We start from the raw sequence: 18,473 nt of genomic DNA, 5'->3' as shown, positions 1-18,473 counted from the left end.
TGACAGTCGCATAAACATTGTGACATCATTTAAATATGTTCTGTGGCTGTATTCTGAGTGCATATAAAATCATACACATGGCTTCAGTAGTGATTTCTACTGTCTAGCTCCTGTGGCCTTCCTGTTGTCACTCCAGAAGAATGTTTTAATGACACAGCAAAGGTTATACATGCAGTTTTAATGGCTAGAACACATTCCGAACACGCAGCAGCTGCTGCCAGTTTGTCTACTCTGCATACTCTACTGTATAGCACTTCATCACAGTCTTGAAAAATCCTAAGCATGCATGTGTGTGCATACATTACTTACAGGGGAGCCGACAAGTCTCACCCTCAGCTTTGACAAAGCGCAGAGGGATTGTTGCCATAGCACAGTTTGGAATGTGATTAAGGTTGATTGGTGGATCAGGGTCAATAAATCAATAATAATGTGCACGAGTTAAGCTTGCGAGATGGAGCATGTTGGTTTAAAGATGAGCTACAGTATAGGCCCAGGGAGGTTTAAACAGACTCTTTTGTCTGGCAGCATAATCCTTCAAATGACATAGTGCTGGCCAAATAAATCTCACGTTTTAATAAAGACAGGAATTCTCCAGACCGAGCCTGGATTCAGTGTGATGCAGGGGGGAATACGTAATGTAAATATATTGCCTTTAGGTATAAACTCCTAATGTGTGAATTTTTAATGGCTCACAGGGTGGCCATAATTGTCTTCTTTTTCATGATGGGTCCATACTGCCTGTCAGTGACGGTGGACTATAAGTAAATCAAATATATGATGAGGAAAGTTTAGCTTCCACTGGAATCAGAAAGTTTCCTTAATGATAGTTTCACAAAGCAAATGGTTGATTAAATGGTTGATTTTTGCAGCTAATGAAAGGAAAATGCATTCATTATACAGACAGAGAATCACTAAAGAGAGGAAATATACTGTTGCATAGTAGATTATAAGAAAGGCTTTTTACTGTAAAGTCTTGATCAACACATAAGGTAAACTGGGTAAGACACACATGGATAGACAGGAGAGCATAATATCTGTATTGCTGTTGAAAATGTAAAATTTCGTCACACATGTTGTTAATGTCAGTGATTTGACTGGGAGTTACAGCTGGGGATCTCATATATTTCCTTCTTTACTAATAAAGGCATTTAAAGATCTCAAGAATACTTATTGGCCTGAATAGATCCTCACTCTAATTCATCCGGAAGGGTCCAAAATCCACAGTAAGAGGTGCTGCTGTAACTTCAAACCGTTGCACTTTTTCCTGCTTTGGAATGTGACTATTTAAGCCAGCTATAAATTCTATATTTATATAACCCTGTATCAAATGGCAAGATGAAAATATTGTGACACTGTGAGAGGGGTCAATCTAGGTTGTGAACTTGCAGAGAATTATCATCTGAATCTGCAGTTTGTCTTTGTTTAAAAGAGTTTTTTAGTGCGTTTCAGCGTGATCTTGAGCTGTTTTGGTGACTGGAGACGTTAAGAAAACCTTTATGGACTTTTTTTTTTTAACATATTCTTCTATAAAAAGACCAACAAAAATTTGTTTAAATTTAATGGGAATAACTTAAAGCAGAAGAAATTATATTTTTTTTTTTGGCATTTCAAGAAAAAGACTGGTGGGAGGATGAAGTCCAGTGGTCATAGTTGGCCTCAAATCAGTACGATAGCAGAATGAAAAGGAAGTAAGAAATAGTTGGGTGTTCATAACTGAATTGTAATGTTGCCAACAATTCACCAAAACATAGCAGTCTATAAACAAACTCTCTGTGAATGTGCAAAACTCCACGATCCCCATGACCTTGTCCTTGACCCCAACGCTGATCCCGTGACCCAAAGCCCCCCATCTACTGAACCCATTAATCATACAAAATACCTTCATGCCTATTGAGCTCTCGAGCTTTTCACTGGAGGCATGCAGGACTAATGAACTTCCTTTTTAGTTAATTCCAATTCACTGTTTCTCCTTCTTAGCAATCTGGGGTTTTAAGTACAAAGCCTGGCAGTTATGAGGGTTGGATTTTTAATAATATATGTCCACTAATAACTAAGTCATGCTCTCACATTAAGATTGTCTCCTTCTGCTCCCACTTCTGTTCATTTCTGACAGATGTTTGCAATGATCTCAGTGTTTTACTTGCAGGGCAGCTTTGTTTTGAGGGGGGTCACGTTTGTCTGTCCTAAAGGTGATTTTGTTTGATTAAGAAAAAAAAATCTTCCCAGAGTAGTGACAGCATGGATTCAGCCACTCATCCAGGAGCCTCAAAGACGAACAAATCTGCACTGTTCAGTGGACCGGATATGAAGGATATCTGCCACAGCAATCACAGAACATGTGCCAGTCAAACACGTGTAGGTGTGTGTGAGTGTGTGTGTGTGTGTGTGTGTGTGTGTGTGTGTGTGTGTGTGTGTGTGTGTGTGTGTGTGTGTGTGTGTGTGTGTGTGTGTGTGTGTGTGTGTGTGTGTGTGTTTTTATGTGGGAAAGAGAGAGAGGAGTGCATGCATGCACATGTAAGTACATTTGTGTGGTTTTGATTAAGAACCCCCAGCAACATGCCAATCTACAGAATGCTTTGTGTTTTGTCAGGTCATTCGTCATTAAGGCAAGAATTTGAGCATCGGTGACCTCAGATATCTAGCTTAAGGCAGGTTGTATCCTCTTACTAACATAGCACTACAACTGAAACAGAGATACATCTACAACTGAAATAATTCCCACTTGGACCAGTCAGGCATTCTGTTAGATTACAGCTTTCATCATATGGCATCTGTTTGATATACGTCTTCATGGAAATCCCAGTTAACAAGCTGCTTGACATAAAAGTTGAGCTTTTATCTTAACATCAAAACAAACACACCCAGCAATGTGCTCCTGGAGACTGAGGTCTTATCCGGGTGTGTTAAATAACTGTGTGAAAGGCTGGACTTTAAATTGGTTGGGTGTGATGGCCACCGATTTGCCAATCATTCCATTGCTTTCATGACGCAGGGTTGCCAAAAGGAAAAGAGACTGAGACACTGCCTTTCAAATTAAACAAGATAGAGAGAGAAACAAATGCGTGCATACAAACAGACCCAAACAGAAACTTTCTTTTCAACTGCTTTTATTCAGACAGAAAATATGGCAGAACCTGTGCAAATTCTCAGGGAACCACAATGTGTTGAGTTTTCACATTTTGACGAATATCAGCACTAATCTAATAGTTATTCAGACATAAATCAGTAATGCTGGATGTCTGTGCGCCCCCTCACCTTGGGGGTGGAAGGGTGGCAGTCAGCACCAATTTTCTGTTTTAAAAAACCTCTTCCTTTCCCGTCTCTGACCATTAAATATGACCAGATCACTGCACGTGTTTCCGTCTGAGCACGGGGTCTTTGTTTGTCTACCCATGAATCCTGGCAGCGCTGGTGTTGGGGGGTGCAGGAAGGGATGCAGACTGGAAGCTGTGGGAGTAGAATATCATTAGCCATAAAGCAGACCTTCACTCTGCATCCCCATATATAAACACAACATATGGCCAGAGCCGTCTTTTCCATAGCGTCAGCTGCATGTGACTGAGTGAGCTCTCATATCAAATGTTTACTTTGAACTGGACTTCTCCCCTCAAGAAACTACAAGAACAAGAACACCCCACCACCACCAGAGTCTGGACGGAGAGGTGGATACTCTCGTCAGGTTCTGACACCCCACCTGGCAAAACAGCGGAAATAGCTTTAGTGTGTGTTTGTGAGTGTACCTCCAGCACACATATACATGCATATAAAATTGTAAAGTACACATGTTTATACATTTTGGATGTAATATAATACATACTGTGGTCTCCAACGCTTAAATTGCAGCTCAGTGTCAACTAAGAGTGAAGCTGTGGAGTGAGATATAATTTAACCCTGAAGTTTTCATATAATTACTTAAATGCAGCATGTTAGCAAATAAACTGACTATTACACTGTTGCAAAATCATTTTCTAGTGCTCCTGTGTTCAGTCCAGCCATATGTCTTTATGTAGTCATTTTCAAAATCACTGGTATTCCCACAGTAGTCCTCTTTCCCGGTCAGGACACTCCAGTAGTCTCTGTGAAGGCATTTCAAGGGCAGTCAGAGCCTTACTTTCATTAGACAGCTGCGGTTTGGTGGTAATATGGGCATAGAGAAGGCCAAGAGCAGAAAAGTGGAGCCAGTCCAAACCAGGACAAGAGCCAATGTCTGTTTAGAGGCCAGGCGGCATGGGTCAGAGAGGTAAACAAGACAAGCAGCAACAAACAAAAACCACATGGCAGAAAGGCATTGACACAGAGAGGACAGCAAAAAGAAGCAATGCAGACTGTGGAAATATAAGAGGTATGCTCCTTTTGGGTTTGTTGGAGAGAAAGAAATATGTTTGCTGAAATGTTTATTGCAGAAAGCTGCTCTGCAGTATTTAATGACATCATGGCAGATGAGCAGCTTCTGCAAGTTGTTTATGACTTGGGGTGTGTAACTTAAGCCCCTTAATTACCCTAAACTGACATACCACAATTATACCACACCTAACATGGTGCTGGATTGTTGGTGAAGTTAGAAGACATTTTTTGTAATCCAGATGATTTAATACTTGCAGTTGTCTGTCAGTTTTGTTTGTGATAATCCAAAGTATGACCCCAGACTTTTCAAACCTCTCCCATTTCAGCTTTATGATCCAGCCTGCTCATCAGAGACCCTCTGCATTCTCATCTACAACTGAACTGTGTTTGGTCATTAGGCCACTTATCTCAGCTCCAGAGTCATTATCTCTTTGGAGTTCCATTAAAATCTTGGACTTAACTCAAACCGCTTTGGTCATATCTGCCAAATTTTAAACTTATCGGCTGAATGTTCCATTTCTGGTTATATCTCATGTCTTCCCATGCATCAGTTGCCAAGTGTGCACTGTTGTATCAGATTATGCACTGTGTGCATCACATGACTTTGTTTATTGCCTGTGGTTTAACACTGATAGAAAAATGGCCTCCTGTGAGCCAAACACGTGGCCACCTGGCTCCAGTGAGCCTGGCCACAGCATTGATGCATACATGCATGCACTCACACACACTGACAGAAGCCTGTTCAATTAGACAGACTTAATAGCAGTGGTGACAGCAGGATAGGATGGGAGACAGCTCGGATTCAAGATTAGGGACGATCAGCTGAGATGAGTCTAGGATTCTGGCCAGCAACAGTGAGGCAGAGTTAGAGCTGGAAGGCTGGATGGAAAGACTCTAAAGAAAATGGTGATTATGAGTTATTTATTTAATAAACATCCTGATGATAACTGATGCTGCTTTTGGGTCTGCTAATGATTATCAGTCAGTGTTGGAGAGTTGAGCTTTCAGAGAGCACAGAAAAAAAGTGGGACAGCAAGCTAAAAAATACTGATAGCAGATCAGACCCAGCTCGCTCTGCTCTGCTGCTCTGGACGATGGTCCCATAACTCATCTTGAGCCCCGAAAGGGAGAAGCAGAGGGAAGGAGGAAGTGGAATACGGTAGGAAAGAGTGGGATGGGAAAAAAAGTACACAGAGGAGGCAGGAAGAAGAAGATTTACTGCATTAAAGAGATGCTGGAATAAAACAGGGGAGGTGGGGGGTTCTGCGGCTTTTTAAAAGCTCCCTGTGTTGCAAAACGATTAATGAAGGTTACACTAATGCACTCAGCCAGAGTAATGTTCTTTAGAATTTTATGTCTGCTGTAAATTAATTAATCCTTTATTTTATTTTATTTTCACACAAGCAAAAAAACTCACAAAAATACCCAGCACAAGCCAAGGTAAAGTCGTCATCTCTTAATATTAAAAGCATAGGGAGCCCAAATCACCAAAATGGACTGAGCATTACATTACATTACATTAATTTCTCATCTGTTTTTCTTTTGTGGTTTGGGGCTTAACCATAATGTAGATTTAACAGAAACTCTCCTGCACATTTGCATTTACTGTCCCTGCAATCATTAAGAGAAAGGGATATGAAAAGACTGTTTTATTTGTATTTAAACTTATCCATGGTGGAAATACTCACCTTTCTTGATTCCATGTTTCATACCTGATGAGCAGGACAGCAGGCTGGTAGGGGGAGGACTTCACAGACGACATTGACAAAGGAGACATTTCTGTATTATAACATTAAGGAGAAAAAAAATCAATGAAGACAAAAGTAGTGTGTGTGTGTGTGTGTGTGTGTGTGTGTGTGTGTGTGTGTGTGTGTGTGTGTGTGTGTGTGTGTGTGTGTGTGTGCGTGCATGCGTGTGTGTGAGTGTGTGTGTGTGTGTGTGCGTGTGAGTGTGTGAGTGAGAGAGAGAAAAAGTCTGAATAATACATCAGAAATGTCTGAATTATTCACAAGACAGAGGGTGCTAGTGAAGGCAGCAGAGGGTGAAAAGAAACGAGGCAAAGAAAAAGTACAGAAAACTGATATAAAGCAGAAAAAACAAAGAAGAAAACAGGAATGAGTTTAATACCCAGTGGAAAATGGTGAGCAATGAATGTTTTCATGCTCTTTAGAGTGCAATCTGAAAGGCCCCGTCTGCTCTGGGTTTCCCTTCTGCCCTTCCTCCTCTCCACGCTGCAGCCATTCAGCGGGTTCTCCCCTGGGTGAGGGGCTACCAGGAGGGGTCTGCTTCCAGCTCACACACACACACACAGACACACAACCGTTCAAGAAAAATAGGGTTAGGGGGAGAAAGTGAGCAACAGAGAGAAGTTGTGTGTGTGTTTGGGGTCCTTTGTGCTGTGACGTCTGCCAGAGTTCATGCTCAGAGTGCCACAGCCAAAGACAACAGAGGCTCACTAAAAATGGAAGTCAGAGATCAGTCATCTGATGGGCAGGTGGGGGAGAATGAAAGATATCTGATGGACTGTGACAGGGGAATAGGGACCGGGAAAGGTCTTTGCTGTGGTTTGTCTAACCCGTGCTTGAATCAAAATTACCGCCCGATGTTTAGTTTAGCTCTCAAGGATGATATATAGCACAGGCGCAGACACTTTTATGAGCTCTGTGACAACAGTGAGACATGACAGTGGAGGTGATGTCTGTCTCTGTGTGTGTTTATCACAGGCTGTGCTCGTTTCACCTCGACAAATTTAGTTACTTAGCCTGTGGAATTTATTGGCCAGCTGTTGTGTCCTAATGCTGTATATGAGCAGAAAGACACACACAGACCTCAAAGGTCTACCGCCTTGTTTTTAGCTCCTGCCTTCAATCACTTGGGCAGATCACTATAACAGAACATATTGTTCACACACTCTCTCTCTCTCTGTCCCCCGATGTGTGTGAAATTTCCAGGAGGGATTTTTAACCTCGTCCATCCCTGCTTTTAGCAGCTCCCCCTCCCGCCACGTCCATATGTCTGGGCACCAGAGCTCAAAATGTGCACGCGAACGCAACGCACGCTCATATATGCATCCTGGGAAAATGTACACGTGCCTCACTCACATTTGGGTCATGCAAATCAGACATGTGAAGCCCCGCCGATGCTGCAGCAGAGAGGGATTACAGATCAACATACGTTTAGTTGTGAGTCAGACACCAAAGTCCAAGACAAAAAGGTGAGAGAGAGTAGCAGCTGGAAGCTAATGTGTGCAGACAGAGAATAGAATCCGCAGATGGACAAGTACAAACTTTTTTTCTGACCTCATATTTAGTTTATGAGACCTTCATGTGGAATTATTTGTTTTCACTGATAGATCTAAAACGTAAGGCTTTGAACTGTCAGCAGTGTCACACCACAAGTGGTTTATCTACATAATCTTTACCACACAGTGAAAAAGGTTGTAGTGTAAACACTCTTTCCACTCCTGGACAAACATCTTAGTAATCTTTAGACACAAATAATTACCCAGTTTTTGACAACTTATTTATTATAATTACACATCTTGCTATTCATCTAAGTGGTCATAGTAAGAAACAGACTGGCAGGCTGAGAAAAGGCAGCAATTAATCTGTAAGGAAACAGAGAGACAACGTTAAATTAAAACATCTGCCATAATATAACGCTTCAAGATATGCAAAGACACAAGATGTTGCAAAAACAGCTGTCAAATGACTCTTCCAGTTTATTTCTGAATTTCAAGTGTAGCGGAAAAGAAAGTTGATCTAATCGACCCATCTCAGCCCAGTTATTATTTGAGTAACTCCATACACACATGACCAAACACCTGATTTGTTTAGTCAACAATTAATATTACAACCAGTCAGAGTTGGGCCAACAAGTCACACACACTAACCTCCATCATCGCTGAAGAGAGGAGGAGAGTGGCTGAGTGACTGAGAAAGAAACAGAGGGGCCTGTGTTTACACTGGCTGAGTGAGCAGCACTGCGAGCCCCGTGGAAATGGCCAGCTCACATCTAATGGAGCTCCACCGTGACTGACAGGGCCTGCTAGGCTTTGAGGTTCTGCACAATCAACGCGGCCTGTTTCCCAGCGCGCTTCACTGGCCGCACCAAACAAAACAAATACGAAAGATTAGAAGGAAAATGACTGCCATACCAGGAACATGGGCAGGAGAATGTTCTCTGGAGGTGAAAGGGTGCATGCGGCAGAGGAAAAGCTGGACATTTAATGAGCTGTCCGCTGACTTGCTGTACACTGTAATTCTGACACTAATGGAAGGGTTGGAATGCCAAGGACATCCCAGCAGAGGCATTTCTGCGACCGTCTTCATTGACAATGTCGAGTATTTCAACCCCCAGAGAGGAAAATGAATCTACAAATCACCGGCGTACATTTCCTCCCATGTTGTGTTGTGATATGTTTCCACCAAGTCTTCCAAGCCATTTTCTGCATCTAATTGCATTCTAAAGGAAAATAACAACCAGCGCAGGCCCCCAGTGGGCTCACAGTGGACCACAAATACAGAACTGATCTTCTTTTCGGTTGTGCGTAAATTTTCTGAGGGGGAGTTTTCATCATGAAGCCCGGCATTACCATCCCTTTCATAATACCATGTGTCTTCTGGGAAGAGAATGGATGTTTGGTATTGGCATTTGGATCTTCATCAACAAGCCCAGACTCTATTGATTCCCATAATTGCATTAGATGGCTTTCGTCCTTTTCACAGCAGCTTTATGGTTATAGATTGGTTTGTGGAGCCGTGGGCATGTCAAAGCAGAGGAGTCCAGCTGGGGGGAAAAGGGTTCATGAGGGGCAGGAGTGAAAGGAATGAGTGATGGACCAACAGGAAAATACAAGGTCTGTCTTATCCATCATTATTAGAAGAAGGGACGAAGACACACGAAAAGCTCAGAAATTATGTTACTGATTTGATGTAGTTGCAACTCTGCACTTCCCACTCGTATTAACACGTAAAAAGCATTTTTATTCTACATGAGGATAAAGTTTAGAGATCATTCCACTCAAACACTCTTTAGCCCACTATCAACTACTGAATCTATTCCAGCACCAAAACAGCAGCTTTTCCATCTGTGTGAAGACATCTAAGCAATGACAATCTGAAGGACGTTTAAATCTTCACAAAAAGCACATGTACGCCATCTAGAGGAGTAAAATGAGACAGCCTCTCCTGGCAGGTATTGAAACAATAATGATAAATGTATGACAGACAGAAACATGATACACCTATTTTGTTTTAGAAGTGCTGTTTCTATTAAGATGAGAATTCACAGATAAGCAAAACCAAGTTTTTACAAGAAGCTTAGTCGATGGTTTAACAAGTTTCTCGTTACAAAGCAGTACTTTACAACATATTACAATATTTAGTGACTTTATTAGTTGCATAAAGTGTAGTCCCAAAACTCTCTACATTTAGTTCCCCCTTGAAAAAACACTATGTAGACTTTAGATCATTTTAGATGTGGTTTACAGTACAAAATTACAGAAGTATATGGTAGGCAATAACATGTTTGCATTTGGCATTGTTCATCACTGCTACCATGCATCTCTTAAACAAAACTGATTTTTAGAAATACAAGGGGATGGATTTTAAAGATGAGATTGAAAATATCACCACCAGAGGGCACCACTCTCCAAATACACTGCAGCTCTGTCATGACTGTGACACTTCAGATTTATAAACAACATGTCTGTTTTCTTTATAACACGTTGAATTTTGCCACCCACTTGTAGCGACCTCAGCCCTCTCTGCTGAAGAGCTACTGGTGCTAGTGAAACTAAGAGCATGAGGGTATTTGAAGGTTTGCAACTCAGTTTTCTCGAGCCTTCTGAGAACCTTTGAGCCCAGCGGTAAGAACCTCACAGCTCTAATTCTGTCACCGCGTCGCACACTGAGTCCACAGTTAAGCAGTTTCAGTCCACCGTAACACCTTCAGGCAGCTCCACCACCACCGGCGCACAGTCGTCTAAGTCTGCATCAAAATCCCAGCGGAACTTCTTGGTCAGGTGGGCTTTGAACTTCTCTGCTCTCTTACGCAGGGTGCCGTCGACACAAGGTCCACTGGCAAACTGGAAGAAGTCCTGCGAAAAGATGAGACAAACGACGATATGGTTTGTAACTTAAGTGCGAAAGTCCACAAGAAAAGTAATAAAAGCTTTGACACTGCTGTGGATTTATTGTTACAGGCACTTTGTTTTGTGTCACATAGATCACTTGGCCCAAACATTCAGAAATGAATATATATAAACGTGATTTACTTGACAAATATCTCAGATGTAGCTGAACAAAACATTTTAATATTATGGATTTGTTTTTAGCGCTTATTTATTATATTATTTAGTTGTGCTTTCCATGATAGAATGTTTTCTGTTAAAAGGTCCTACACTGAAGTCCCAGTATTAGGACTTCACTTCGTCCTAGCATCAGTAACTCACATAACGTGTGCGGCAATGTGTCTTCATAGATACTGTTTTTATCAGTTTCATTGTTGTTATTGTGTCTTCTCAGCCATTGTTTTATCAGTAATCATTTTATTGTATTTTACCTGTTGCTTGTAAAAGCACTTGGACTTGAAAGTGCTATATAATCAAAAGTTATTATTATCATAGATGTCAGACATATAATAATAATGTTAAGTGAGCTATATGCCACACTGACAAATGTAAGAAAACGCATGTGTGTCCCTCTCTTATTGCATGTGAAATACTTGCTGTTCAAGGTAGAATAAATACAATCAAAGTGTCATAAGAACAAACTTTTTACATTTTTAGATGGTTCTCCTTCTTGCTACTGCAACTCATCAGAACTCTTTGCACAGGTTTGTCAGTTTCTTTTACTATAATAACGACACTCTCAATTAAAACAGTTGAATACAGCAGAGTTTTCAAAAATGTGTTACTTTAAATCGAAGAATCAACGGTGCAACGGCTGCCTGGAGGTTAAAGAAGGATTATACTGGGCAGCTTCCAGCTGTAACGCGTTGAACTGTGTGCGTGTGAACTAGGGCTCATGAGAAATAGAATATTACCCTCAGCGAAGCTTCCCAAAATAAATAACGTTTTTCCAAAGAATATGTGTTGTTTTTCCTGGCATTTGTCTCTTACTCGTAATTCCCAGCAAGTTCGAACAGCTCTGTGGCTCCCTGAACTTGTGGTAAAGATAGGATTACAAAAAAGTATTTTTTTTTTTTTTACTTGCACACTCACACAGTACCTGTCAGTCTGAGTAATACACACGTGGACAAAATTGTTGGTACCCCTCAGTTAAAGAAGGAAAAACCCACAATTCTCACTGAAATCACTTGAAACTCACAAAAGTAACAATAAATAAAAATTTATTGAAAATTAAATAATCAAAAATAGCCATTACTTTTGAATTGTTGATTAACATAATTATTTAAAAAACAAACTAATGAAACAGGCCTGGACAAAAATGATGGTACCTCTATAAAAGATTGAAAACTATTTGACCAGAGTGACATGATTAACTCAGGTGTGTCATTTAATTGACATCACAGGTGTTTCCAAACTCATAATCAGTCAGTCTGCCTATTTAAAGGGAGACAGGTAGTCACCCTGCTGTTTGGTGAAAAGGTGTGTACCACACTGAACATGGACAACAGAAAGCGAAGGAGAGAATTGTCCCAGGACATCCGAAAAAAAATTATAGACAAACATCTTAAAGGTAAAGGCTATAAGACCATCTCTAAACAGCTTGAAGTTCCTGTGACAACAGTGGCTCATATTATTCAGAAGTTCAAGACCCACGGGACAGTAGCCAACCTCCCTGGACGTGGCCGCAAGAGGAAAATTGATGACAAATTGAAGAGACGGATCGTTGGAATTGTATCCAAAGAGCCCAGAGCAACCTCCAAAGAAATTAAAGGTGAACTCCAAGGCCAAGGTACATCAGTGTCAGATCGCACCATTCGTCGTTGTTTGAGCCAAAGTGGACTTCATGGGAGACGACCAAGGAGGACACCACTGCTGAAAAAAACTCATAAAAAAGCCAGACTGGAATTTGCAAAAATGCATGTTGACAAGCCACAAAGCTTCTGGGAGAATGTCCTTTGGACAGATGAGACCAAACTGGAGCTTTTTGGTAAGGCACATCAACTCTATGTTCATAGACTCAAAAACCAAGCATACGAAGAAAAGAACACTGTCCCTACGGTGAAACATGGAGGAGGCTCAGTAATGTTTTGGGGCTGCTTTGCTGCATCTGGCACAGGGTGTCTTGAAAGTGTGCAAGGTACGATGAAATCTGAAGACTATCAAGGCATTCTGGAGAGAAATGTGCTGCCTAGTGTCAGAAAGCTTGGTCTCAGTCGCAGGTCATGGGTCTTCCAACAGGACAACGATCCAAAACACACAGCCAAAAACACCAAGAATGGCTGAGAGAAAAGCGTTGGACTATTCTAAAGTGGCCTTCTATGAGCCCAGATCTGAATCCCATTGAACATATGTGGAAGGAGCTGAAACATGCCATTTGGAGAAGACACCCATCAAACCTGAGACAACTGGAGCTGTTTGCTCATGAGGAGTGGGCCAAAATACCTGTTGACAGCTGCAGAACGCTCATTGACAAATACAGAAATCGTTTAATTGCAGTGATTGCCTCAAAAGGTTGTGCAACAAAATATTAAGTTATGGGTACCATCATTTTTGTCCAGCCCTATTTCATTAGTTTGTTTTTTTGAAATAATTATGTTAATCAACAATTCAAAAGTGATGGCTGATTTTGATTATTTAATTTTCAATAAATTTTTATTTATTGTTACTTTTGTGAGTTTCAAGTGATTTCAGTGAGAATTGTGGGTTTTTCCTTCTTTAACTGAGGGGTACCAACAATTTTGTCCACGTATGTAAGAGTAGAGATGGTAAAAACAACTTTCTTTTCTGAGATCCTCTATATTTAAAAAAAAAAGGCCATAGCTTTGAAATACTAGGACTTCAGTGTACTTTAACAGAAAATATTCTAACATGAAAAGCACAACTAAACAATATGATAAATAATCATTTGAACAAATCCACAGCATTTAAATGTTTTGTTATACTACATCTTCAACTGTGACAAAAAAAACATTTTGTTAGCTTCCACTTTCACAATAAAGTTATTTATCGTGTACCATGACAAACTTTCCCCCTGGCATTTGTGCAGTCTACCTTTAAGCTTATACCTGCAGTGTGGAGGTCAGGAAGTTGTTCTGTGACACGATGTCAACAAAGAAGTCAGGTGGTATTTCCCCGAGCTGGTGGTACAGCACCGCGATCAGCCCCAGGTAGAGTTCCTTACGCTTCTGCATGGCTTCCTCGGAACGACACAGCAAAGTCAGGAGGCTCTTCCAGTGCTCAAAGCCCTCATACATGTTTCCAATCAGGAAACACACAAAGGCAAACTGCAGCTCACCTGTAAGGGATTTAATTTAGATTATATTAGCTTTTTAAATTAAAAGCAGCAGTGTGTTATTTTTAATGACTGAGCATGTAACACCTACCTAGCAGGTTGAGAGGCTGCTGCTTGTGGTTCTTCTCCAGCACAGTCTCCAGGGCATAGCTCAGGTCCATGCTGCACTGGGTGATCTGGGCCGGCGTTGCCCCATCAGGGTAGGTCTTCTTGGGGATTTTGGAGAAACGCACCTCTGTCCCCTCCCTCTGCTTCATCCTGGGGAGCCTGTCCAGTCCCTCTCTCATGCTCTGGCAGGCTGTGTCATTCCTCGGCTGTTCTGCCCTGTCTTTGGTGTGTCTGTACTCATTCTCGGGAACGACGTCAGCGAATGCGCAAATCCGACCCGACAGAGGCTGGAGGCTACTGGCCACCTCCTCACTGAGGCGGTCAGTGAGGGACACCCATTTCCTCATCACCTCATAGGGATAAGGCCCCAGGTGAGGATCCAGCTCTCGCAGGGTCGCACGGACACGGCTCACCTCCTCTTCGTTCTTGGAGGCCGAGAAGTCCAGATCTTCCTCTTTGGGATCCCAGTTACCCAGAACGACCTCCTTGGGTTTTAGAGTGAGGAAGAGGCCTGTCTTGGGGCCAATTTCTCCTCCACAGCGCGGTGAGTTAACAGAGGAGTAGTGGATGAAGTGCAGGCCTGGAGGGATCATCTTAACGCCCCTGAAGCGAGGACCCACCTGCCAACTCCTGCAGTCTATGCCAAACTCTGTGCCTTGAGGAACACCCAGCAGCACCAGGGTGGCTCCTTCCTCAAACAGCCTCCGAGCCACATCTGGATCCATCTCCACACTGCTGCTGCTGCTCGCCATGTTTACGCCTCCACAAGCTACTGGACTTAAACCTACCAACTTAATTACATCAAAAGACACACAAACTAAACTTCGCTCTCACCTGCTGAGTGAGTTCTTCATGTATAATAATTATATAATAATGTTCTCGAAATATGAAACGGCTGACAGGGTAATGCTGCTTTTTAATGTTAGCTGTAATTTTTCAGCCTCTAAAAAAATATGCCGCCAATACACACGTTAATGTAAATAAAACATTTAACTAACGCTGAATCCGGATTTAAACTAATATCTTCGTATTATTGCGTATTTACCGCTAAAATACCTTAAATACATCACGTTAGCTGCTGCTGTTTCCAGTCGTGAGGAATTCGTTTGGTGTATAGTGGAAGTTGTGTAACACACGTGTTCTTCCGGGTAGAAACGTCGTCGTAGTATAAAACGTTCCGCCGTCTTGTGTCCGTCTAGTGTTATTGCTACTACCAATATTCCTACTACTTCTACTGTTACTGCTACTACTACAAACAATACTACTACTGCTACACTATTACTACTACCATTACACAGACTACAACTAATACCTGTACTAACATTACTACTAAGACTACTATTACTACTCCTATTAAAGCTATTCCTATTGCTGTTACTGCAATTTCTAACACTTCTATTGCTGTTTCTAGCATAATTACTACTAATAATACTCCTACTACTTCAACTATTATTACTACTAACACCACTACTTCTTTATCTACTATTACTACTATTGCTATTACTACGACTACTACCAATAACAATAATGCAAATAATAACAACCACATACGTCAAATTGTATAAATCAGACATTTAAAATGTGTAATAAAAGGCATAAACTCCAACATTTCATGTGTATGATGATATATGGCTTACAATTACAAAACATAATAGCTGTTACAACTGGAGAGGCCTTGAAAATGTGCATATTCTGACAGTATTTGAATGCATTGTGGGTACTTTTTAGCTTATCTGTGGTTACTATAAAACTATCCCATAAAACAAGTAGCAATGCTGACATGCAACGGCCGGTATAAGTTTTAATACACAAAACTATGAGAACTTGACAACAGTAAACATCCATGATTTTAAAAAAAAACAACAGCTATCTATATAAACAGGGTGGTCGTGTAGTGTCCCCTATTTGTTGCAGAGGAATTCACCTGATGTCTTCATGGGAAAGTAGCACAGGTTTACAGGCAACAGGAAGACACATTTCCTACTTTGGGAGCATATAGACGCTCTGAAGTTTCTGCCAACAAGTGATCAGAGCCTTGATAACTTTGATTAACCATATCCTCTTTCTCTTCTTTCCTCGAATTTTCTTGACATGTGAGCAAGTCGCCCTCTTTCCCTGAAAACACGTAATGAGAAAAACGTGATTTATTTCATTATCTTAGTTCATTTATTTGTATAGTCGTGGTAGTGGTTAAAGTTCTTCTTCTTACCAGATAATCAGGACTGCACTTGTGAGTGATGAGCTGTTCCATGCTCTCAACCGGCCCTTCCAGGTCAGACGGCTGGTTTCTACCCCTCTGACACCGCATCTGCTGTGTCATACCATAGATGGAAGCCAGGATGCGACGTGCCTACAGTGAGACAGCATTTGAAATGGCCCATCTGGCACATCTGTCGATTGTAGTCCCGTACAACAAGTTACATTAACACTTCATAATTGCTTCGGGGACAAAAATCTTTCTCTGTATTTGCCAAATCTTACATGTGACACAGCTGCACATGCTGATTATGTGACAGGTTCACTCACATTACCCTGTCCATGGTGCTGAAAATGCACGTAATGTAGTGCAATGTACCTTTCCTGAAGGACAAGGGTCTCTCTCTTTGGAGGTATTAGGGGAAACTGTCAAATTCTGCAAAAAGCAACAGTAAAATATGGAGTTATGTAAGACATTCTTTTTTGCCTATCTTTCAAACAAGAAAAAAATAGAGCCACAAGCTTTACTTGCACAGCAAACACTGGAGGGCAGCCTATCACCAGGTATTAAATAAAGGCTCCCACAACAGCTGTGACTGACTGCAAAAAGCCAACATAGTGCATACAAGTGTTGTGCCAAAACAAATACAATTATCCTCGTGTCAGTACGTTATTGCTACCTGCTCTGTGCTCTAGATAATTTTTTTTTGTGGTTGGAATAGCTTTAAAGGACCAGTTCAACTCCGATAATGCAGTTTTACACTTGCCATAAAAATGATTGCAGCCCTTACATTGTGACTGATATGTCATTAACACATCAAAACAACTTGATTTCATTCATAATGAATAAAATACTTCTATTGATGTCTGTAACATAATTGTATGTATGTATGTATATATATATATATATATATATATATATATATATATATATATATATATATATATATATATTCTTATAAAAACCTGTGTATAAATCATGCCAGTTACAGTTTAAACAAGGATATAACATAAACCAAACACGTGTAGTCTGAACACTGAAAACAATACTATGATGCTGCCTGTAATCACCCTGAAAGTCATGCCTGATGACATTATAACCTGCAAACTTTCTATCTAGGTCATTATTATTCTGCTACAAGGACACACTTTTGCTGTCACCACAGACGGAAATTATGTGTATGTGTATTATTGTGCATGTTTGATCCTGGCAAAAGTAACTGTAACATAAATTTTTGGCACACCAACTGTTTAGATACTAATACAATACATAATAAAGACTAACATGAAAAAAAAAAACAATCTCTCGCTCAAAGTCTTAGTCTTATGAAGTGAGATATAATCGCATAGATTTGTCATCATACCAGATTCTGCAGTTCAACGAAGATGACTTCTTTGTAGGAGCTCAGGATGTCTGTATAGTTACATCTACGTTTACCCCAAGAGTTGGCCAACAAGAGAACCACCAGGACACTCCGGAGTAGAGATCCGGTCAGACACTATAAAAGAAAGAGGTGTCGGAACGCACTGCAAGGAAATTATATTCTACATCAGGTTTGGTCAGTTGACCCCAGCTGGAGGACACACAAGTCCGTTCAGTCATCCGTCAGTTCGCAGTTTGCATCAGAGGACATCGTGATCAAATAGTGAAATTTATTGTACAGAAGTAAAGTTTGTATCACCAGCGGCGCCGACCGTCTGGTTGCGTAAATACGCACGATGCGTCAAAAGCAGCACTTACCATTTATCATGTTCTTCTGCAGGATCTTCAGACGAGCAAACCCATCTGTGACAGGGCGGTCCGAGGAGCTATTCCTGATCTGGATGCGCTCATTGTATCCAAACTTTTTTTTTTTTTTTTAAATCTTCAGTATGTTTGCACTCAACACTGCGGCAGATAGATGTTGTGGCGCTCCGTGGTTTCCAGCATCACCAAACTGACTGCCGGTCCTATTTCCTTTTCATTCATGCGCTGCTGACGCTGGGTTTAGAATTTCACCAAACTCCAGTCCCATCAAGTCGAGGAAAATTTCTGCAATCAATCACTTACCTCCATCCTTTCGGTTTCGCTGGAAAGACGTGAAACCGAGGAGGAGCGTTGACTCAGTGGAGCAAAGCGCCCGTTCAAACTGTTTTGTAAGAGTTAGGATTTTGGAAATAGTCCAGAATTCACTGACCCTGATTCACAAACAGCCACAACCAAAATGCATAATGAACTTCCACAGAGAGCAACCAAAGTGCTGCCCCTGTATGGGAAACGCACAAGAGGCTTAGTGCACAACCCCGTGGACTGAAAGGTCTGGGAAAGAACGAACCACGAAAGAATTAGTAAGCACTCATTTAAATCACTACAAATTCTTCAGAATGCTTATTGTTTGGGAGAAACAGGGAGTGGTGCCA

At 41.2% G+C, this 18,473-nt stretch overlaps 1 protein-coding gene across 2 annotated transcripts; it reads right to left on the bottom strand.

Annotated features, from left to right (window-relative positions):
* Positions 1–9,308: 9,308 nt before the first annotated feature.
* aar2 (AAR2 splicing factor) lies at positions 9,309–15,034 on the bottom strand. Of its 2 annotated transcripts, XM_051949927.1 has the most exons (4): positions 14,934–15,034; positions 13,861–14,668; positions 13,543–13,772; positions 9,309–10,444 (listed from the first exon to the last, which is right to left on the bottom strand). In XM_051949927.1, exons 2-4 carry the CDS (start codon positions 14,627–14,629, stop codon positions 10,277–10,279), a joined length of 1,167 nt encoding a protein of 388 aa, XP_051805887.1. In that variant the 5' UTR covers positions 14,630–14,668; positions 14,934–15,034; the 3' UTR covers positions 9,309–10,276. The 2 variants fall into 2 exon arrangements, with proteins under 2 accessions (XP_051805887.1, XP_022047773.1); XM_022192081.2 differs by having other exon boundaries at positions 13,861–15,030.
* Positions 15,035–18,473: the final 3,439 nt, after the last annotated feature.

Source organism: Acanthochromis polyacanthus, chromosome 6 (assembly GCF_021347895.1).
Source record: "Acanthochromis polyacanthus isolate Apoly-LR-REF ecotype Palm Island chromosome 6, KAUST_Apoly_ChrSc, whole genome shotgun sequence".
In the NCBI taxonomy this organism is placed as follows: Eukaryota; Metazoa; Chordata; class Actinopteri; family Pomacentridae; genus Acanthochromis; species Acanthochromis polyacanthus.
The sequence above is the reverse complement of the archived record's forward strand: the minus strand, read 5'-3'. Positions and strand labels throughout refer to the sequence as shown.